Source organism: Acinonyx jubatus, chromosome D1, assembly GCF_027475565.1.
Source record: "Acinonyx jubatus isolate Ajub_Pintada_27869175 chromosome D1, VMU_Ajub_asm_v1.0, whole genome shotgun sequence".
Taxonomy (NCBI): Eukaryota; Metazoa; Chordata; class Mammalia; order Carnivora; family Felidae; genus Acinonyx; species Acinonyx jubatus.
The window spans coordinates 46,280,389-46,300,000 of record NC_069390.1 but is presented as its reverse complement, the minus strand read 5'-3'; the positions used below and the strand labels follow the sequence as shown (position 1 = coordinate 46,300,000).

At 37.3% G+C, this 19,612-nt stretch overlaps 1 protein-coding gene across 2 annotated transcripts in view; it reads left to right on the top strand.

Annotated features, from left to right (window-relative positions):
* Positions 1-19,612, top strand: part of USP47 (ubiquitin specific peptidase 47) — a 108,066-nt gene that overhangs the window by 81,312 nt on the left and 7,142 nt on the right. For both annotated transcript variants that reach the window (XM_015068720.3, XM_015068719.3), the window contains 9 exons: positions 397-501; positions 2,539-2,746; positions 5,464-5,579; positions 7,591-7,710; positions 9,368-10,148; positions 14,819-14,994; positions 15,343-15,423; positions 17,452-17,567; positions 18,154-18,272. In XM_015068720.3, the coding sequence (XP_014924206.1) occupies positions 397-501; positions 2,539-2,746; positions 5,464-5,579; positions 7,591-7,710; positions 9,368-10,148; positions 14,819-14,994; positions 15,343-15,423; positions 17,452-17,567; positions 18,154-18,272 (1,822 nt within the window). The remainder of the gene's footprint in view (positions 1-396; positions 502-2,538; positions 2,747-5,463; positions 5,580-7,590; positions 7,711-9,367; positions 10,149-14,818; positions 14,995-15,342; positions 15,424-17,451; positions 17,568-18,153; positions 18,273-19,612) is intronic.

Here is a 19,612-nt window from a genome sequence, read left to right as displayed (position 1 = left end):
TTAATAGAATTCTCTTAAGAAAATATCTCTTAATGAGATAACCACAGATGCTATAAAAATTTTGGCAGCAAGGACATTGATCACAGTATTTTCCAAACAGGGGACAAACTTGAAACAACCTGAAAGTATGTCAGTAAGAGAATGATTACTTAAATTATGATACATGCTTATAAAGAAACATGCAGTTGTTAAAATTAATGTTTTTGAATTCTTATAAGATGAAATATAATCACTATATTTGTTGTTGAGAAAAATAGACATGGAAGAGAATGATTTAAGTTATATATTTTTTTAATTGTAATATTTTGACTATTAGGAAAAAAATACTGTCTGCAGAAGAATTACATTTTGACTTGATGACTTGCTGAGATGATGACACTATTTTACATTTTCTAGATAAAATTATTCTGTTTGCATCCTGTGAAACAAGTAATGATGGAAAATAAATTGGAGGTTCATAAGGATAAGACATTAAAGGAAGCAGTAGAAATGGCTTATAAGGTATGTTTAATTGCACTGTTGACATTTAATTATTGATATCTTAGGTAACAATAGTAATCTCTTTTCCAAAATTTTTATTATGGCCAGTAGTAATATCAGCACTTGCAGTAAACTTGATAGTCTATTTACATCATCTCTCTCTCAGTGGGTGTAGCTTATACATCTTCTTTGGAACATACCCAACTGAGTTGGAGAAATTTCTCACCCTGAAAGCCAGTTCAGTTTTGTAGAACAAGAATTAGAATTAGAAACAAAAACATTTATTCTTTTTCATTCATTTAACAGATATGCATTGAGACCCTCCCACAATTTGCAAATATTTTATTGTTTAGATGCCGTAAAGTAAGTCAGTAATATATTGAGATTATTTCTCCTGAGATGTTAACCATGAGAAGCAGGCAGCTATGCAAAAAGTTGGGGAGAATATTTTAGTAGAGGTAACAACATGTGTGAAAACTGAGATGAGGTCGTGGCCGCCGTGATCAAAAAACTGATAAAAGGGACATTGTATTTAGATTGTCTTGAATGAGAGGAGAGTAGCTTAAAATCAAATTAGAGACTTTATACAAATAGTAGGTTGCAATTTATTCTAAGAATAATGTAAAGTTATTAGTGGGTTTTGAAAGGCAAATAGAAACGGAAGCATTCTTTAACCAGATTATTCCAAATGTTGTCTGTAATACTTGACAAATTTTTGCCCTTTCCATGTAAATATGAACATCATTGAACTGAAATTAAAGTCATTAGTTAGAGAAAAAATTGCATGCTACATTACAGTGTTCTGGTTTTGCTCACAATTGCATTTCCAGTACTTTTTCCTGGTGTGCAGGAAAATGAAAATTTGGGTGGGTATGTGGATGAGCAAATGAATGAACAAACAGTAAAATTGATACATAGCTCCGGATTTACCTCATTAAAAGTAAAAATCCTTTAAACACAGTGGACTGTAAGCATCATCTTTGCAAAACAGTAGTGAAACCAAATGAAACTAAAATAGAGAAAACATCTTAACAGTTTTTACACAATTTTACAGTCTGTAATAGCAGTAACAGTAGTTTATATTCCAGCAGTTTTTAATGCAGGAAGACAAAGATTGTCTTAAAAGTCAGAAGTAAAAGTTCATAAATACAAAGAGTCAAACAAACAGAAGAGAGAAATAAGTCAGTCTTATGTACCAGAAAGAGAGCTCCATCTTTGGGAGGAGTGGGGGGAATAGAGGTCGGTGGGGACGCACACCAAAGCTTACTGTTTTTCTTGAAGGTCCTAATCACAAACCTTAAATAAGTATGAAATACTTTGAAGTAATCCTTTCTGTCTCCAGGCAGTTCATTTTTCACTTAAGAGATGTTGCATCCAGAGTATGCCATCTACCAGTAACATGGGCCAGAGGGAGATTTTATGACAGAAATTCCATGCCCTGAGCTGTAGATATGCTGGAGGCTCATATGGAAGGGGAGCTGCGAGGTGGCGCATGGGAGACACGGAAGCTGTGGCCTCTCTGGTGGCTCTGCGACGCGTGCTATCCCCTGCGCTTAGAAAGATGGTTAAACCCAAACATGTCATCACCAGTTCTTCTCCAGATTGGATTAATGCAACAGAAGCTGCATATTCTCTTGGTTGTTCTCCCCTGGGTTCCAGAGTAGTGATTATAGAGCAAGGGATTATAATACATTGATTTTGAGTTCATCTAAAGTTTAGAATGTTAACTTTTTTTAAAACTAGGAATGTTTTAAAAATTTGTTAGTGCATAAGTTGCATTATTTAGGGGATAATGAAATAATTAAAAATAGCATTGAAGTTATGCCTTTAACTTTGATGTCTTTGAACTTTGATGCAAATCATAAATATATGAATTTTATTGTTTGCTAGGACCTATTGGTGGTGGAATTACACATCAGACTAAACTGTGTGTGTGTGTGTGTGTGTGTGTGTGTGTGTGTGTGTATGTGTGTGTGTGCATATATCTGTGTGTGTGTGTGTGTGTGTGTGTGTGTGTGTGTGTGTGTGTGTCCCCCGCCTGGCCTTGTTTTCTTTTAGATGATGGATTTAGAAGAGGTCATACCCATGGATTGCTGTCGCCTTGTTAAATATGATGAGTTTCATGATTACCTTGAACGATCGTATGAAGGAGAGGAAGATACCCCAATGGGACTTCTACTAGGAGGAGTCAAGTCAACATACATGTTTGATCTACTGTTGGAGACGAGAAAACCTGACCAAGTTTTCCAGTCTTACAAACCTGGAGGTAAAGAATTTTACGGTTGTACTGGACTTAAAATTTTCACGAGAAGGTTTTTTAATAGAAATGAGTTTAATTTTAATTTTTTTTATGTCTTAAAATGCAGAATAATTTTGATAGGTTAGGAAGTAGCAACAAGCTTAGAATTAACTTCTAGATTACTTTCAAAGAGCTATATACAAAATTTAAAAAAATTAGCTTGCAGCCTTCAGTGGGATTTTTCTTTTTCAGTGCTGAACCATCCTCCCTTCTCTTCCCCCCTTCTCTCTATTTATACAGAAAAAAAGTCCAAAAACAGTATAGTCTCATCAACTCTCAGAAGTAGAATCTTATTTTTCAGGGTTTCCTTGATGAAGTGGTTTCATAACCCATTGCTGCCAACACTTTTTATTTTTCTCCATCTTCTCCATTTTTGCAGGTCCCAGGAACTTCATTTTTTTTTTGTCTTCATTAAATCTGTCACAGTCCTCAATATCTTGAGGGTTTTTTTGTTTGTTTGTTTGAGACTGATGTGGAAAGCAAAATACCACACTCCTAGCTTTACCCAGAGTAGTCCCTAAAGACAGTTACATGACCAAAGTTTTCTAGTAATCACTATGTAAACTGTAACAAATAGGGGAAAATAAAAATGTTTAAGTAACTTTAGAGAATTCTCACTATTGTTGCATAACCCTGAATCCCTTCTATTGGTTGTTACAATTCAGACTTATGTTCTCTACTTTTATTCCTAAAAATTGAACTCACAAAAACCTTCTTCTGGGGGCGCCTGCCTAGGTGGCTCAATCGGGTAAGTGTCCTACTCTTAATTTCAGCTCAGGTCATAATCTCATGGTTCATGAGTTTGAGCCCCTCATCAGGCTCCACACTGATAGTAAAGCCTGCTTGGGATTCTCTTTCCCTCTCTCTGCCCCTCCCCCACTTGTGCATGTGCTTACATGCTCTCTTTGGCTCTCTCAAAAAAGCAAAAGTAAAAAGCCTTCTACTCTCAAATTCTATTTCTCTGCAGATGCTATAAACCTCTCTTTGTTTTTTGTTTTTTTTTAATTAAGGCTCCTCTTTTCAAAGTAGATTAAGTATGATACTCTTCAGGGCTCCATCAGTCAGACTCTGTTCTGTTTGTAGAGAGTTCCTTTGGAGCATTTCCTTGCAGATTATTTTTGGTCTAGATAGCAAAAATGATGATTAAAGTGTAACATGAGTCAGCAATAAAACCACTTTTTAAAAAGAGAACTTTAGGGACATCTGGGTGGCTCAGCGTCTGACTTCAGCTCAGGTCATGATCTTGCGGTTCATGGGTTCAAGCCCACATTGGGCCCTGTGCTGACAGCTCAGAGCCCGGACCCTGCTTGTGATTCTGTGTTTCCCTCTCTCTCTGCCCCTTCTCTGCTCACGCTCTCTCTCAAAAATAAACAAACTTAAAAAAAAAAAGAAAAAGAGAACTATACGTGTGAGTGTGGATTGTAAAACTTGCAGATAGCGTTTTATTTATTCATTAATAATGACTTTAGCAGAATATTTTATCAGGTTTAGATTAGAAATCTAGGGAAAAACCTGACCATTTATATACACTTCATAAAGGAAATTAAAACATTTAAGCCAGAGAATAACTAAGTGTTTGAAGATCATTTGCTTTTCTAGTAACTAAAAGTTTAGTTATATATAATCTGAAAACAGAAGAGAAGATAGGATTAAGTTGTAATATGAAAAATTTAAGTGAAAAAAACAAACCATGTAAACCAAAGCATTTTTCTGTAGACTCTTCTGTAGAATGTAGAGAATATTATTTGGAGGAGAAGAAGTCTTTGATTATGAACAAGGTCTTGAGTGGTATAATGAAGGTTGATCAAAAGCAAATAGGGTTGCTGGGTCCCCTTTAGAATTTGTTCTGCATTCTCTAGTAATTTAATGTTGTGGTTTAGGTCTGTATTTTGCAACTTTGGATATGTATTTTAAGTTTATTTATTCATTCTGAGAGAGAGAGAGCATAAGTGCACAAGTGGAGGAGGGGCAGAGAGGAGGAGAGACAGAATCCCCACACCATCTGCACAGAACCCAGTGCAGGGTTTGAACTCATTAACTGTGAGATCATGACCTGAGCTGAGATTAAGAGTCAGTGCTTTAACTGACTGAGCCACCCAGGAGTACCTGGATATGCATTTTTAATGTGGTTGATAAATTTGTGTTATGTTTTACAAGGAAACAAACCATGAATTTTTCAAAAATCATATTTTGACTGTTGTCATTGTTTTTTGTTTTGTTTTGTTTTATTTTTATAATTTACATCCAAATTAGTTAATCCATATAGTGCAACAATGATTTCAGGAGTAGATTCCTTAATGCCCCTTTCCCATTTAGCCCATCCCCCTCCCACAACCCCTCCAGTAGCCCTCTGTTTGTTCTCCATATTTAAGAGTCTTTTATGTTTTGTCCCCCTCCCTGTGACTGTTGTCATTGTTTTAAAGAGACCTAGGAGAACTTTTTTATTAGCCTCATTTCCATTTCTTTGTAGATGTTTGTAATGTAATACATTGCAAGGAGAAGTTTATCATGTATTATATACATGTGTAACATTGTTATGTCTACTATCTTAATAGTTAGGAAAATATTACCTTGCCATCTATTGGAAATACATTAGGAATGCAGTGCTCATGTCAGTGCTCATGACTTTTAAAAATAACATCCATTTATGTTTTTGTATTTTTCAAATGTTTTGTGTTTTTCAGAAGTGATGGTGAAAGTTCATGTTGTTGATCTTAAGGCAGAATCTGTAGCTGCTCCTGTCACTGTTCGTGCTTACTTAAATCAAACGGTCACAGAGTTCAAACAGCTTATTTCAAAGGTAAGTTTTAAAATTGGTCAGTGAATATTTTTGAGTGCTTGTTCTGTACAAAGCATTGTGTGATAGTTATGAGTGTGGGAACTAGTACTTACTGGCAGGAGGCAAGTACAGTTAGAAGAGAAACACACTTCAAGTGGAAGACACCAAGTGACCAAAGTATGGAGGTCAGGAAGTGTGAGGCAAGCGCACACAGTGATGGCATATGTGTTTGGCTCAACCTCTGTATAGTACAGGCCTAGAAATAGAAGTACAGGCCTAGAAATAGAACTCTCCTTTATTTCATGGAGAGTTTTTAAATAGTAAACACAAAAGCATGGGCTCTATTTGATGTGGGCAATGGGAAGTATGTTATTTGTTTTCCTAAGTTCAGCAGTGGTATGATGACAGTTCTGCTGTAGAACGGTAAGTTCCTGGATAGAGGGGGAGTTCGTAAAGTAGATGAGGAGGCTGTGGAAATAGTGCAGGTGAAGGCATTGGACCAGAAAGGAGAGAAGGGGTAGATTGTAAGAATGATTATATGCATAGAATCTGCAGGACTTGGGATTGGTTGGAGTAAGGCAAGAAGGAGCACAGATGCTTTGAGGAGTTTTGAACTTGGGTAGCCACAAAGTAGTGATCTAGTAATCAAAATGGAAGAGTAGGGTAGGGGAGCAGATTTGACAGGGAAGGTGGTGAATTAAATACTGGCCATATTTGGTGAGTTAGTGATAAAGAACATAGACTCATTCAGAATTTGTGAGCTGGAAAAATATGATGAAAACATTCAAATTTCCCTGGGCCAAGCTAGTCCACTCTAGAGAAATGATTATACTGTACTCTGTAGAACACTGAGCACACAAACACAGGTGAAATTTTTCAGGATTCTTAAGCCCCAGGTTTAGATGACTTGCTGTAGTGGAAATTATTCAGTAATAGCAAGCAAGAAGTTGATCCACTTTCTAGTCATTCCTCTATGGCAGTATTGTCTTTGATCTCATCTAGGTTTTTTTTTTTTTTAATGCCTATTTTAACAGGGTTGTTGTGAATGTTAATGGAACAAATAAATGCTCTGTTTGTGGAGAAAAATTGTTATTATATAAAAGTTGGGTTTTAATTATTATTGCGTTAAAAAAACAACAATGACCTCTAATACTTCTGCCAAAGTAATAGATAATTTGAGGAGATAAATCATGTTTTGGAGATAGATTTTACAATTAAATTGCTCTTAGAAAGACTATATAAGTGTACTTGCTCCTTATTACAGTTTAATCTAGAGTATGAGCATTGAGGTAGAATACAAAAGAAACATATGACATTGCCTTCCTGAAGAAGTTAATAATTTTATTGGGGGAGAATATATCTGTAGAGAATAAAGGCAGTCACAAAGTATTTTGCCAAAAAAGGCAGCAGATAAAGTCTAACTAGACCACCAAAGAATTAGTTATCATTAGTTGTATTGAAAACACATCATGTTTTTTTAAATGTAAATTTTTTTGTCTGCTCATTTCTTGTGAAATTCCTAAAATGATACCTCAGATTAAGGACATGTACTTTTAGAGTAACTTGAAACTTTACCTATTAATTTAATCTCATTTTACGCAGAAGAAAAATGATTTAGTAAAAGTATTAACTATTCCAAAAGAACTCATCAAAAGTTCAGGAGGTAAACAGTTACTAGTTTGACATCTGTTCTCAAAGTGTCAGTTACTCAGTTTCTTTGGAACCACATCCCCTCATTTACTTTGCAAGTGCGAGAGGAATAGAATTTTTAGTGAAAAATCATTACCTTTAAAATAGTTTCAGAGCATCCATTCATAAGTGATACTTTGTTCACCTAATTTACAGCATAATTAATGGATAGGACTAAAATTTTTCCCATAGATTCTTTAAAAATTTATAAACCTCCACTAAGATTATTTTCTTTTAATTTTCTTTCTGTTTCTAAGAACTCAGCAGTGTGTCTTCATCCACATTTCCAAGTCCAGCAGAATTATCCTTGCGAGTCCTTTTTACTGACTTGCTTCCATTGCAGGCCATCCATTTACCTGCTGAAACCATGCGGATAGTGCTAGAGCGCTGCCACAATGATCTGCGCCTCCTCACTGTGCCCAGTAAGACCCTGAAAGCTGAAGGGTTTTTTAGAAGTAACAAGGTATGTCTTTTATTTCTTCATTACTATTGTCTATGCTGGTAATAGTAAATTAAGTTTCATATTATAAGTCTGGCCTCTAGAGCCATCCACTAGGTGTCTGTAATTTCCCTCGTAAATTCTCCCAGCATCTCGGCAATTACCTTCCTTTGTAATCAGGTCAGATCAGGCTTCTTTCTGTCCTACTCCATCCGTCTGTCGGTTCTCCTCTAGGTCTTGTTCATGAGCTACCTCTGCCGGCCTGCAGTATTCTTCCCCCTCTCCCTACATTTTTTTTCAAGGCGCAGATTAGTCCTGCCTCTTTGGTGAAGCCTTACTGACTATTTCTGTCCACAACAATCTTGTCCTCTGAATTCTGTAAATTATGTTACATTCGTTCTTGAGCTTCTCCCATAAAGCACTACTTGATGGGGAAAGTCAAAGACATGCCTACTCTAGAGAAGATTGTCATTTGGGTTCACCCAAAGGGGTTCACCCTTTGCCTACTTATTTATCTCAGATAGAAAAGAGAAAGTTCACATTGATCTGTTTCATCTCTTGACGTGTTCTATCATTGATAAATGATTTTTCCTGTGTGTTTATTCATAACACCATCAGTTTACCCTGGATCAATTGAATCCAAAATTTTCCCTGTTTGCCATGTTTTATTTATTGCCTTTTCCGTTCTCATTCATCTTAGTGCAGTCTAGTCTTTTATCTCATTTAACCTTTTTTAGTATTGTCTTACTATTCCTAAGGTGTAATTTTTATTCACCTCTGTTTTCTTTGGATACTTTTGTGTGGTGCTTATGTGTGTATCATTAAAATCCGCCCTAATACCATTTTAGGGTGAAAAGTAGGAGGGATCTCACTTTATTTTTTTCTTTAAATGGTTAGCTAATGATCCTAATCTGTAACATTGATTGGACACTGGTTATCTGTATTTAACCAGTACTTCCCCCAGATTATTTGAAAAACATCCCCAGATGAAATAGCATTTCATCTATAAATAATCTGGATGTCTATCTCTAAAAGGTGAGAACTCTTTAAAAACATAACTATAATTATATTATTACATCTAGAAAATTAACAGAATTAATATCAACAAATGTCTAGTCAAGCTTCCCTTATTATCTTGTAAAATTTTTTTCTGACAGGATTTATTTGTTCAGGTAGGATCCAAATAAAGTCCATGATGTACCTCTCAAGTCTATTTTAACCTACAGATCCCTCTATGTGTATTTATTTCCTTGTCATTTATTTGCTCTAGAATCAAGTCATTTGTCCATTAGGTTTTTTTTCTATAATCTGGATTTTGGTATTACATTCCCAAAATGCCTTTATACATGTTCCTCTATCCATGTTCATGCTATGCTTGTTTTTCTAATGAGCAAGATGTGGAATACAAAAACTTTCTGAAAATAGAAAATCCAGTAAACAAGGTATCTGTGTGTGCATGTGCGCATGTGTGTGTCTCATCTATCTTAGCACAGTTTTATGGCTAATTACAAAGACATATGAACATAATATTTATTGTATTTAGTCTCCAAAAACCATACACATTTCCTTTAGAAATGTCATCATCCCAAATTTTACAACATTTTGTCTTGTATTGAGGTGATATGAGTGAGAATGAATGTCACTAAAATTAATGATGTAATGTAACTCTCTTACTATTTAGGTATTTGTTGAAAGTTCTGAGACTTTGGATTACCAGATGGCCTTTACAGACTCTCATTTGTGGAAACTCCTGGATCGTCATGCAAATACGATCAGATTATTTGTTTTGTTACCTGAACAGTCCCCAGGCTCTTACTCCAAAAGGACAGCGTGCCAGAAAGCTGGGGGTGATTCTGGTGGTAACGTGGATGATGACTGTGATAGAGTCAAAGGACCTGTGGGGAGCCTCAAGTCTGTGGAAGCTATTCTCGAAGAAAGCACTGAAAAACTCAAAAGCTTGTCACTACAGCAGCAGCAAGATGGAGATAATGGAGACAGCAGCAAAAGTACTGAGACAAGTGACTTTGAAAACATAGAATCACCTCTCAATGAGAGGGACTCTTCAGCGTCAGTGGACAATAGAGAACTTGAACAGCACATTCAGACTTCTGATCCCGAAAATTTTCAATCTGAAGAACGATCAGACTCAGATGTGAATAATGACAGGAGTACAAGTTCAGTGGACAGTGACATTCTTAGCTCCAGTCACAGCAGTGACACTTTGTGCAATGCTGATAATGCTCAGATTCCTTTGGCTAATGGACTTGACTCTCATAGCATCACGAGTAGTAGAAGAACTAAAGCAAATGAAGGCAAAAAAGAGACATGGGACACAGCAGAAGAAGACTCTGGAACGGATAGTGAATACGATGAGAGTGGCAAGAGCAGGGGAGAAATACAGTACATGTATTTCAAAGCAGAACCCTATGCTGCAGACGAAGGTTCTGGGGAAGGACATAAATGTATGTACTTAGAAAGAAAACTCCTTGAAACAGCACCAATTGGTTTCTCAGTTTATTTAAATTTTTAGTTAAGAAAGGAACCAGCTAAGAGTTAGGTACTTTGTTCCAGGATCACCCGTAACTTCCTGGATTATAAGAGTGTTCTCTGTTGCCTTTGCTTTCATTTTCGGGGCAGTTGTAACAACAACTGTCTTTGGACCTCCGCAGCACATCAGACCTGTGACAGCAGTGATGTCACAGCTCTGGGGAAGATAAGTGAAAAAGAAAAGGAAAAGAATTAAGAATTGTTTTAAAGGAAAGAATCAAGAATTGTTTTAAAGGAAAGAATTATGATAAAAGCCCTAAGTTAAAAACTAAGAAATAGTTTAAAAAGTAAATAATATACCAAAAAGATAAAATTTGGTATTCATTGCTGAGGAAAAGTTTTTATTTGTGCATCCCCTCTCTTCTCTTTATCCCTCAATGCAAATAACCCCCTCCCCCACCCCCTAAAAAGTCCATGGTTAACTGGGAAAGTCAGAAAAAGGAAAGGGGCTTTTTTAAAGTTGACACTTTGAAGTAAGCTCCAAGCAGAGTATAAACTAGAAATCCTCAAGTGTATAATCACAAAAACATTGAAGAGATCTGTCAGTTCAGGTATTTGGATAAGCAACAACAGCAAAAACACACCTACATGGAAACAATAAAATGACTTTTATAAAACATCAGATGAAAACAGCCAAAGAATGTACAAAAGTTTTCTTCAAGTATAAAAGAGAAATAGCTCAAAAAAACAAATACTTTGCATTATATTACCCCTTATATTCTTAATTTTAGTTTTCAAAACACTTGTTCTCACTTGAAGCTTCTCTGAAATTAGTAAAGCAAATATTGATATCCTCATTTGACTGATAAGAAAACTGAAGCTCATAGTGGATGGATGACTTGCCCAAAAGTATATGTGTAGCTAGTAAGGAGTGGAACCACTACTAGAATATAAGTCTTTGAATTGAATGCATTTGCTGTTACCTTTATGACAGTGGGAAGGGAGTCCCACTCTATCCATCTGTTCATCCACCCCCCCCCAATTAATATTTCCTGAATCCATTCAAGATGCCAGGCCCTACGTAGATGTTAGAAGTGGAGATGACAAAGATGCAGCCTCATGTTTCATCTGGTGGGAGAAGGCCCACAACCACCATGAAAGTTAATTGCTACGATGCTTATAGTCTCAAAATTTAGTCTCTTAAAAGGAAGTGGTAGAAATTATTAAATCAGTAATAAAAATGCATAAATTTGTCTTTTTAATTAGTTCCCAGTAACACTGGAACCATGTGACATCCATATAGATACCTTGCAGAAACTCAAGTGGGAAAATGTGGGTTCGTGAGCCACAACGGAGACAGAAACTCTATAATAATGTTTTAACTCCCTGTGGCACTTTTACTTCATAAGGCTCATTAATTCACATCATCTCACTTATTTCTCAACAGCTGTGTGAAATTGATGCCGTTAGACACTTTTTGCTGATGAAGAAACTGGCTCAAACTGACTTAAATAATTTGCCGGGGGTCACACAGCCAGTGGGTCACACTGCTGGTCAGTCCAGCTCCTGTGATCTGATTGTAAGCCTGGTCCACATTTCTCCACCTCATAACTGCTACCCACTGTCCCTTACTTTCCTCACGTCAGAGTAAAGGAAAAATAGCCAGTAGCTACCCTTTCTTACCATCCTCAACCCTTCAAGATCATTAGCAAATTAAAAACAGCTCCTTTTTACAAAGAGGTTAGAAATTTCTCTTAAGTGGTTTGTTTTATAATGATGTGCTGGAGAGTTGACTGCATGAGAGTCTAAACGTTAAGAATTTAATAGGAATACTTAGAATTGTAGACTGAGGAGTCTCCTTCCACCTTTTTGGAAATTCATAGTGGGCTAGTTTACTAGCATTCGTTGAAATAGTAAACATGATGATCAAGAGAACCTGTTTACTACAATTTATTTTGGTTTTCAGAAGCCGTGCAGAAGGCTTGTTTGAACAGAAAAAGTGGAAACGGGCTTAGAGGTAGAGGAGTAGGGTTGAGAGCCAGCAGCCACGTGCTTCAGGAGTCTGTACTAAGACTGTTTCATCACAGCTCCTCAGAGACCTGAAAGTTGGTACCTGGGTAACATGGATGATGAATAATAATACGGGTTCTTCAGAGTGATAAAATGCCAGGGTGTAACACATAAACAAAGAATTTGATATCTGAAGAGTGACATTTTATGTACAGTATAGACAATATGGGTAATAACTGAAATACACTTAAAGTGATGGTCTTTAAGCTATCTGTTATAATCCAGGAATTGTTTCGGGGAGTATGGACCTTTCTCTGAAAATACTGTTTCACTGTGACCTATTAATAGGCTGCAGGCACTCAGGGATAAATAGGGAGATCAAGGTAATAAAAATGAGAGTGCATTTGCACTGATAATTTCTTTGTACAATTTTGATATCACTTCATTTAAGAGATACATAAAAGAAAGAAACCCTAAAGATATTTTGAGGTTGCTCTGTGAAGAGACCAAACTCTTCAGTTTGAAGAGGTAAATAGGGAAAACGGTATGATGGTAATCTCTAAAATTATAATTACAGCCAGTCAATTAAGCCAACAATTTTTGCCAGGGCTGTAGTACACATTTGACATACACTGACCCCAAGGTATAAGCACAACTATCTGCATTTTATAATAGAGGTAATTGAGGTTCAGAGAAGTCAAGTCACAGTCACAAATGTAAGGTACAAGGAGGAGCCAAGAATTCATTCAGGCCAGCCCATTTCACTACAGAACCACTTGGTCCTAATCACCGTATTGGACTGTATCAATAACAACAAACATTTGTATCTTCCTGTGATACATTACTGTGAGTTAGAAACCAAAATTGTGGTAATAGCTTATTGTTTGAGTAATGACTTAGAATTTACTACATTTGTCATAGCAGCAATCAGTGAGACTGGTGTAATGATCCTGTGAGAAAACTGAGGCCCAGAGACATTGGATGACTTACCAGTAGCCATTTATTAGGCAACAACTGAAATCTAGTCATTGGCTTCTGATTTCTAATCAAGTAATTTTTTCATTATACCCTTCTCTCAAGAAATGTTGTACCTGCTGGATAGTGTAAATAGAGGCTTATTTGCCAAAAGCTGGGTTACTTAGTATTTCTTAAATTTTAGAAATGGACATTTTAAAGGAATAAATGCTGCCTGAAAAGTTATATATAACAAAAAAGTTCATCACCATGTTTATATTCTGTTTCATACTTTATGGTCACATTTTCTATAGTGAATCTTATAACCGGAAAAACAGTAAATGGACATTAATTTATTTGAAAAAGTCCACTCAAAAATTCATCAACCCAAAAGTTGGGTCAACCTGGGAACATAAACCAGTCATGTTTGAGGGTCTCATCCTTGACTTTTTTTTTTTTTTTTTTGAGAGAGAGCATACACTTGGGGGAGGGGCCGAGAGGGAGGGAGGGGGGGGGGAGAGAGAGAGAGAGAGAGAGAGAGAGAGAGAGAGAGAGAATATCCCAAGCAGGCTCTGCATCGCCGGCCCAGAGGCTGACACGGGGCTCCAATCCATGAACCATGAGATTGTGTGACCTGAGCTGGAGTCAAGAGTGGGACACTTAACCGACTGAGCCAGACAGGGTGCCCCTCACCCTTGACTTTTGATGTAAATTTTACAGAAAACCAGAGCCTACCCTAGAGAGAGCCTTATGGCTCTAGAGGAACCACGGGCTTAAGGTGGGATGGCAGCTCTTGTTATACTGCACTGTCTATATTGTAAGAGAGAGAGGAACTTGAGTGAAGTTGTTACTCTTTACTAGGATATGAAGACTGGAGTCTTAGAAATATTTCAGAAGTATGTTCATGAGTAACTTGTAAAGGACAAAAGATTAATAAGTATTAGAAGAAATAAAGCTCACCAAAAACAATCCTATTGCTTTGCCATGAGAGTTTATATCAAAGCTTGCAGGGGGGTGGTGGGAGTTTCTGATCCATTTAGATGCTCTTCCTGTTACGGTCCAACCACATGATAAAACAGATATCATCATATGCTCATCTTGACAGTTTTTTCTAGTAGAAATCCCAGAACCAAATTTACTAACAATTTTTGAGGCAATTACTAGATATCTGACACTGTGCCAAAAGCACGATAAACATATTAACCTCACTGAATTCACACTGCAGTACTAGGAGGTAGGTACTACTCTCTCCATTTTTAAAATGAGGAAGTGGGTATAAGGAGGCCAGTGGCTTGCTCCAGGTCACATAGCTGGCCGGGAAGCAGAAGAGGCACGGTTGGAACCCAGCCAGAGCCTACATTATTACTGTGAAGAACTAGGAATGTATGTAATTGAAAAGACTTTCCTGAAGTTTGGTTTGGGACTCAGCAGCGTATATAAATAAATAGATTAGCACTTCAATCTCTCAGAACGTTGGAAGTTGTTGAAGTTGTTGGATTTTATCGTATGCTCCGTGTCTGTGTTTTTTTGTCCATGCAACGTTGTGTATTAGCTTAAAGTCAAATAACTGAAGGGGGTGTTTTTTCCCTGCTTACAGTATAATAAAGTGTATATGATCTGTTTTATTTATATTCTAAGAGGTTTCTTTTTTTGTTTCGCTTTTGTTTTTTTTTGTACTTAGGGCTGATGGTGCATGTTGATAAAAGAATTACACTGGCTGCTTTCAAACAACACTTAGAGCCCTTTGTTGGAGCTTTGTCCTCTCACTTCAAGGTCTTCCGGGTGTATGCCAGCAACCAGGAGTTTGAGAGCGTCCGGCTGAACGAGACACTTTCATCCTTTTCAGACGACAATAAGGTTGATTAAAATCATTTCAAATAATTAGAGTCTGTTTTACATGATAGATTTGAGAACATCTTGCCCTGTTTCCAAGTAAGATTAAATAGATAGCCCTAAGAGGGTCATTTTTTGTTTTTATGTTTAGTGATTGGTCGTTTTTTTTCATTCATCTAACAAACATTTGTTAAGTGTTAACTGTGTGTCAGTTACTGTTCTAGGTGCTGGGAATCAGAGGTAAAAGATACACCTGTTCTCAAAGAGCCCATAATCTAGAGAATTTTTGAAGACCAAACTAAACAGTGTGGGGAGAATGGGTTGTTTATTCTGCAGAGGTAATACATCTAAAAAACTGTTTTTAATTTATAGATTACAATTAGACTGGGGAGAGCACTTAAAAAAGGAGAATACAGAGTTAAAGTGTACCAGCTGCTGGTCAATGAGCAAGAGGTAAGTAAGCTGCTTCAGAGCAATATGACGTCACTTCTGCTAGTTATTAAAAACAGAGTTCAGAGATGTTGTGACTTGTCATTTCTTTTGCTGTCTCTAAAGCACAGACAGGACACTGTTTCCAGAAGCTATTTTGGTTGTGCGGGTCATATTGCCTGTATTGCAGCCACTCATTTCTGCCCCTGTAGCACAAAACCAGACGTAGACAATACATAAACCAGTGGAATTAGCTGTGTCCCAACAGAGTTTATTTACAAAAACATGCAGCAAATGTGGCCTTCAAGCCTTTCTTTGCCTTCCCTCTGCTTTAAAGTATTGTTACACATGTTGGAATGAGGCAGACATTTCCTGCTTTGAAAAGGAGACTTGTTTGTGCTTGATTTTAAGAAATTCTCACGTAGTGCTCCAGGGGGATAGCAGTTGATCTGTAGAGCATGTAAGGACTTTTTGTGTTCAGAGAGTCATTTCAGTATTTAGCAGGCATTCATTTATCTCGTAGCTGCCATATGCTCGCAGATGTTAACTCCTTGAATCTGCATCAATTAGCTATGATGTAGATATTATTATTCCCATTTTGTAGATGAAGAAACTGAGGCACAAAGAAGTAATGTAACTTGGCCAAGGTCATGTAACAGATGCCAGACAAATGCCCAGAAGAAAAAGGCAAAGTCCCTGTTTTGGGGATGTTTATAACATCTTAGTGAGGACCTAGACAAATGTGCAAACTAAATAGCAAAGACCGTATTCCCCCCTTCTTATCCATAGGGGATGTGTCCAAGACCCCCCTGCCCCCCACCCTCTGCCCAGTGAATGCCTGAAACCGAGGATAGTGCCGTGCCACTCCCTACATATACACTATGCTCTTACCTAGACATGTATACCTTAATAAAGTTTAACTTACACATTTGGCTAGGTAAGAGATTAACTGTTGCCAGAAATGAAATACAACAGTTACAACAGTACACTGTAGTAAAAATTATGTGAATGTGGTCTCTCTCAAAAAATCTCATTGTATTATATTTACATTTCTTGTGATGACGTAAGATGATAACATGTGCGTGTGATGAGATGCAGTAAGGGGAATGACATAGGCACTGTGACATAGCATTGGGTTACTACTGATCTTCTGATAATTTGGCAGAAGGATCATTTGTTTCCGGACCCCAGTTGGCTAACTGCAAGTAACTGAATGTTCAGAAGGGGAAATCACAGATAAAGATGGACTGCTGAAAAGGGAGAAATTTTTCATAAAACGCCTTCATTTGTCCAACAGAGAGTTTATTGAGCACCCATCATGTCTCCTTTATTTCTTCTGAGAGAGAGAGAGAGAGAGAACGAGTAGGGGAGGGGCAGAGAGAGAATTCTAAGCAGGCTCCGCATTGTCAACACAGAGCCGAATGTGGGGCTCAAATCCACGAACTATGAGATCATGACCTGAGCCGAAATCAAGAGCCAGACGCTTAACTGACTGAGCCACCCAGGTGCCCCAACCCATCATATCTCTTATATGTGAATGTTTCATCTGCATTTGGGGTTTGTAGATAAAATGTCCCTTCTGAGACAATGAATGAACATATTTGGAGAAGTAGTATGCAGTTCCCTCATTTTAATCCATAAAAGTGATTTTTACTTTCAAAATTGCGATCACTTTATTATAAGGAGAGAAATATGAATGTGGTATTTAATCTTCACAATGACTCTGTGAGGAAGACACTACCCCCGGTTTACAGATGAAAAAAAGGAGGCCCGGGGGCACCTGCCCCTCTCCCCTGCTCATATTCTCTCTCTCTCTCTCAAATAAAAAAAATAATAATTATTAAAAAAAATTAAAAAGGAGGCCCAGAAAGGTTAAGTAAACTTGCCCAAGATAGCTTACTTAGTAAGTAGTGGAGCCAAGATTTGAACCTAGGAAGATCAGCTCTAAACTCAGTCCTATAATTGTCATACTATACAGTGCAAATAAAATGTCTTGTGTACCCTTATTGAATGTGTAATTCAGCTCTCTGATTGTTTTGTTTGTATTCCTAGCCATGCAAGTTTCTGCTAGATGCTGTGTTTGCTAAAGGAATGACAGTACGGCAATCAAAAGAGGAATTAATTCCTCAACTCAGGGAGCAGTGTGGTTTAGAGCTCAGTACTGACAGGTAAAGTAAAATTACAGTGTCATCAGCAATTAGAGGAAATCTTGTGTGGTCTGTTGATATGGATTGGTATGATTTTCTAAAACCAGAATTAAAGAATTCCTCTACTAAGAATTTTAATACTACAGATTAATAGAAGTAAGCAAAAGTATTAGAATTTGTTTGCACTTCCTCTGTAGGATACTAAATTTGAAATTGGGGGAACATTTCATTATAGTTTCCCCCAAATTAAAAAAAAATTTTTTTATGTTTATTTATTTTTGAGAGAGAGGAAAAAGTGTGATCGGGGGAAGGGGCAGAGAGAGGGAGACAGAGAATCAGAAGCAGGATCCAGGCTCTGAGCTGTCAGCACAGAGCCCAATGTGGGGCTCAAACCCATGGACTGCGAGATCATGACCTGAGCCAAAGTCGGACGCTTAACTGACTGAGCCACCCAGGCACCTCCTATTTTCCCAAAATTTTAATGAATAATCCCTTGGCTTTTATATGTAAATATAGTTCATTATTCATCGATGTCAGATTCATGTTGTTGTTTTTAGGTTAACAATCTGAAGTAATAGTAGTTTAAAATGTCTTATCACATTTGTAGATTTCGTCTAAGGAAAAAAACATGGAAGAACCCTGGCACTGTCTTTCTGGATTATCATATTTATGAAGAAGACATTAATATCTCCAGCAACTGGGAGGTTTTCCTTGAAGTTCTTGATGGTATCATCCATATTTTTGTGGGGAACTATCAGTTAGAAATGCTCTGGAACTAATAGAAGCCTATAGTTTTTATCAAAGAACAAGTTTTCTTCCATCTTTACTCTGGGTTTCATTTGCCTTTTAAATATTTCTTTAATTTTGAGAATATTAATTTCTCCTTACAGGAAGTTGACAGTTTCCAAGTTTGCATTTATAGTACTTTTTACAGGAAACTCTGCTAACATTTTCTTACCTGTGTTTGTTATTTAGTTTCTTTTTTCATTATGGCTGATTTTGTTTTGAGGATGTGGTATTGATAATTTACCAGGGATTTTGAGAACAATGACCAAGTACCACAAACTGGATGGTTTCAACAATAGAAATGTGTTGTCTCACAGTCTGGAGGCTGCAAGTCTGAAGTCAGGGTGTTGGCAGGCTTGCTTCCTTCTGAGGGCTGTGAGGGAAAATTTGTTCATGGCCCTCCCCTAGCTTCTAGTGGTTGATTGGCAGTCTTTGACGTTCCTTGGCTTGTTAAATGCATCATCCTGATCTCTGTTTTCATCTGAACATGATGTGAGATGTGCGTCTGTGTATGCTTGTGTGTCTGCTTCCACATTTCCCCATATTATAAGGACACTAGCCCTGTTGGATTAGAGTCACCCTAATGATCTCATTTTAGCTTGATTACCACTGTAACAACCCTATTTCCTAATTAGGTCATATTCTGAGGTACTAGGGTATAGGACTTTAAATGTCTTTTTGAGGAGACACAGTTCAACCTGTAAAAGTGACCCAGAAGAGGACCTGTGTTTGTCACACCTCCTGCTTTTAATGATCTACATGGGAACATTTAAAGTATTGTTTTTTGGAGGAGGTAATGGGAGAAAAGTTGGCTTTGGGGTGATCATATCAAGGGAAACAACTAGTTCTGTGTCCTTTTGTGACTGCTGTTGCCTAGAAAGATTTTGATTTTCCTTTTTTTCCCCTTAGAAATTAAAACATCATAAGATTATGATAGTTTTCCAAGGGTTCAATAATACTAACACCTCACCTATTTCATGCTATTTACGATCTGATTTGGTTTAAATTTCAATTGTTAAAACTATGATTATTTGACAAGTTAATAGGGGAGTCAGGGACAGCCAGGACACTATCTACTATGATGTGGAGGCAAGTGTTCCAGATTGTGATTCCTTCTGTGAGTGTCTGGGGCCTTAGAGAATAACCAGTGTGTCTGAGTAGACCAAGAAGGGATGGCGAAGGACAGAGAAATTCCCCTTGTTAGGGAGGATTGAGTATGTATTAGCAGAGATGGGTTAGCCGGGAGATGTTACTGGATGGTGGGTATCTGTGTCAGTATC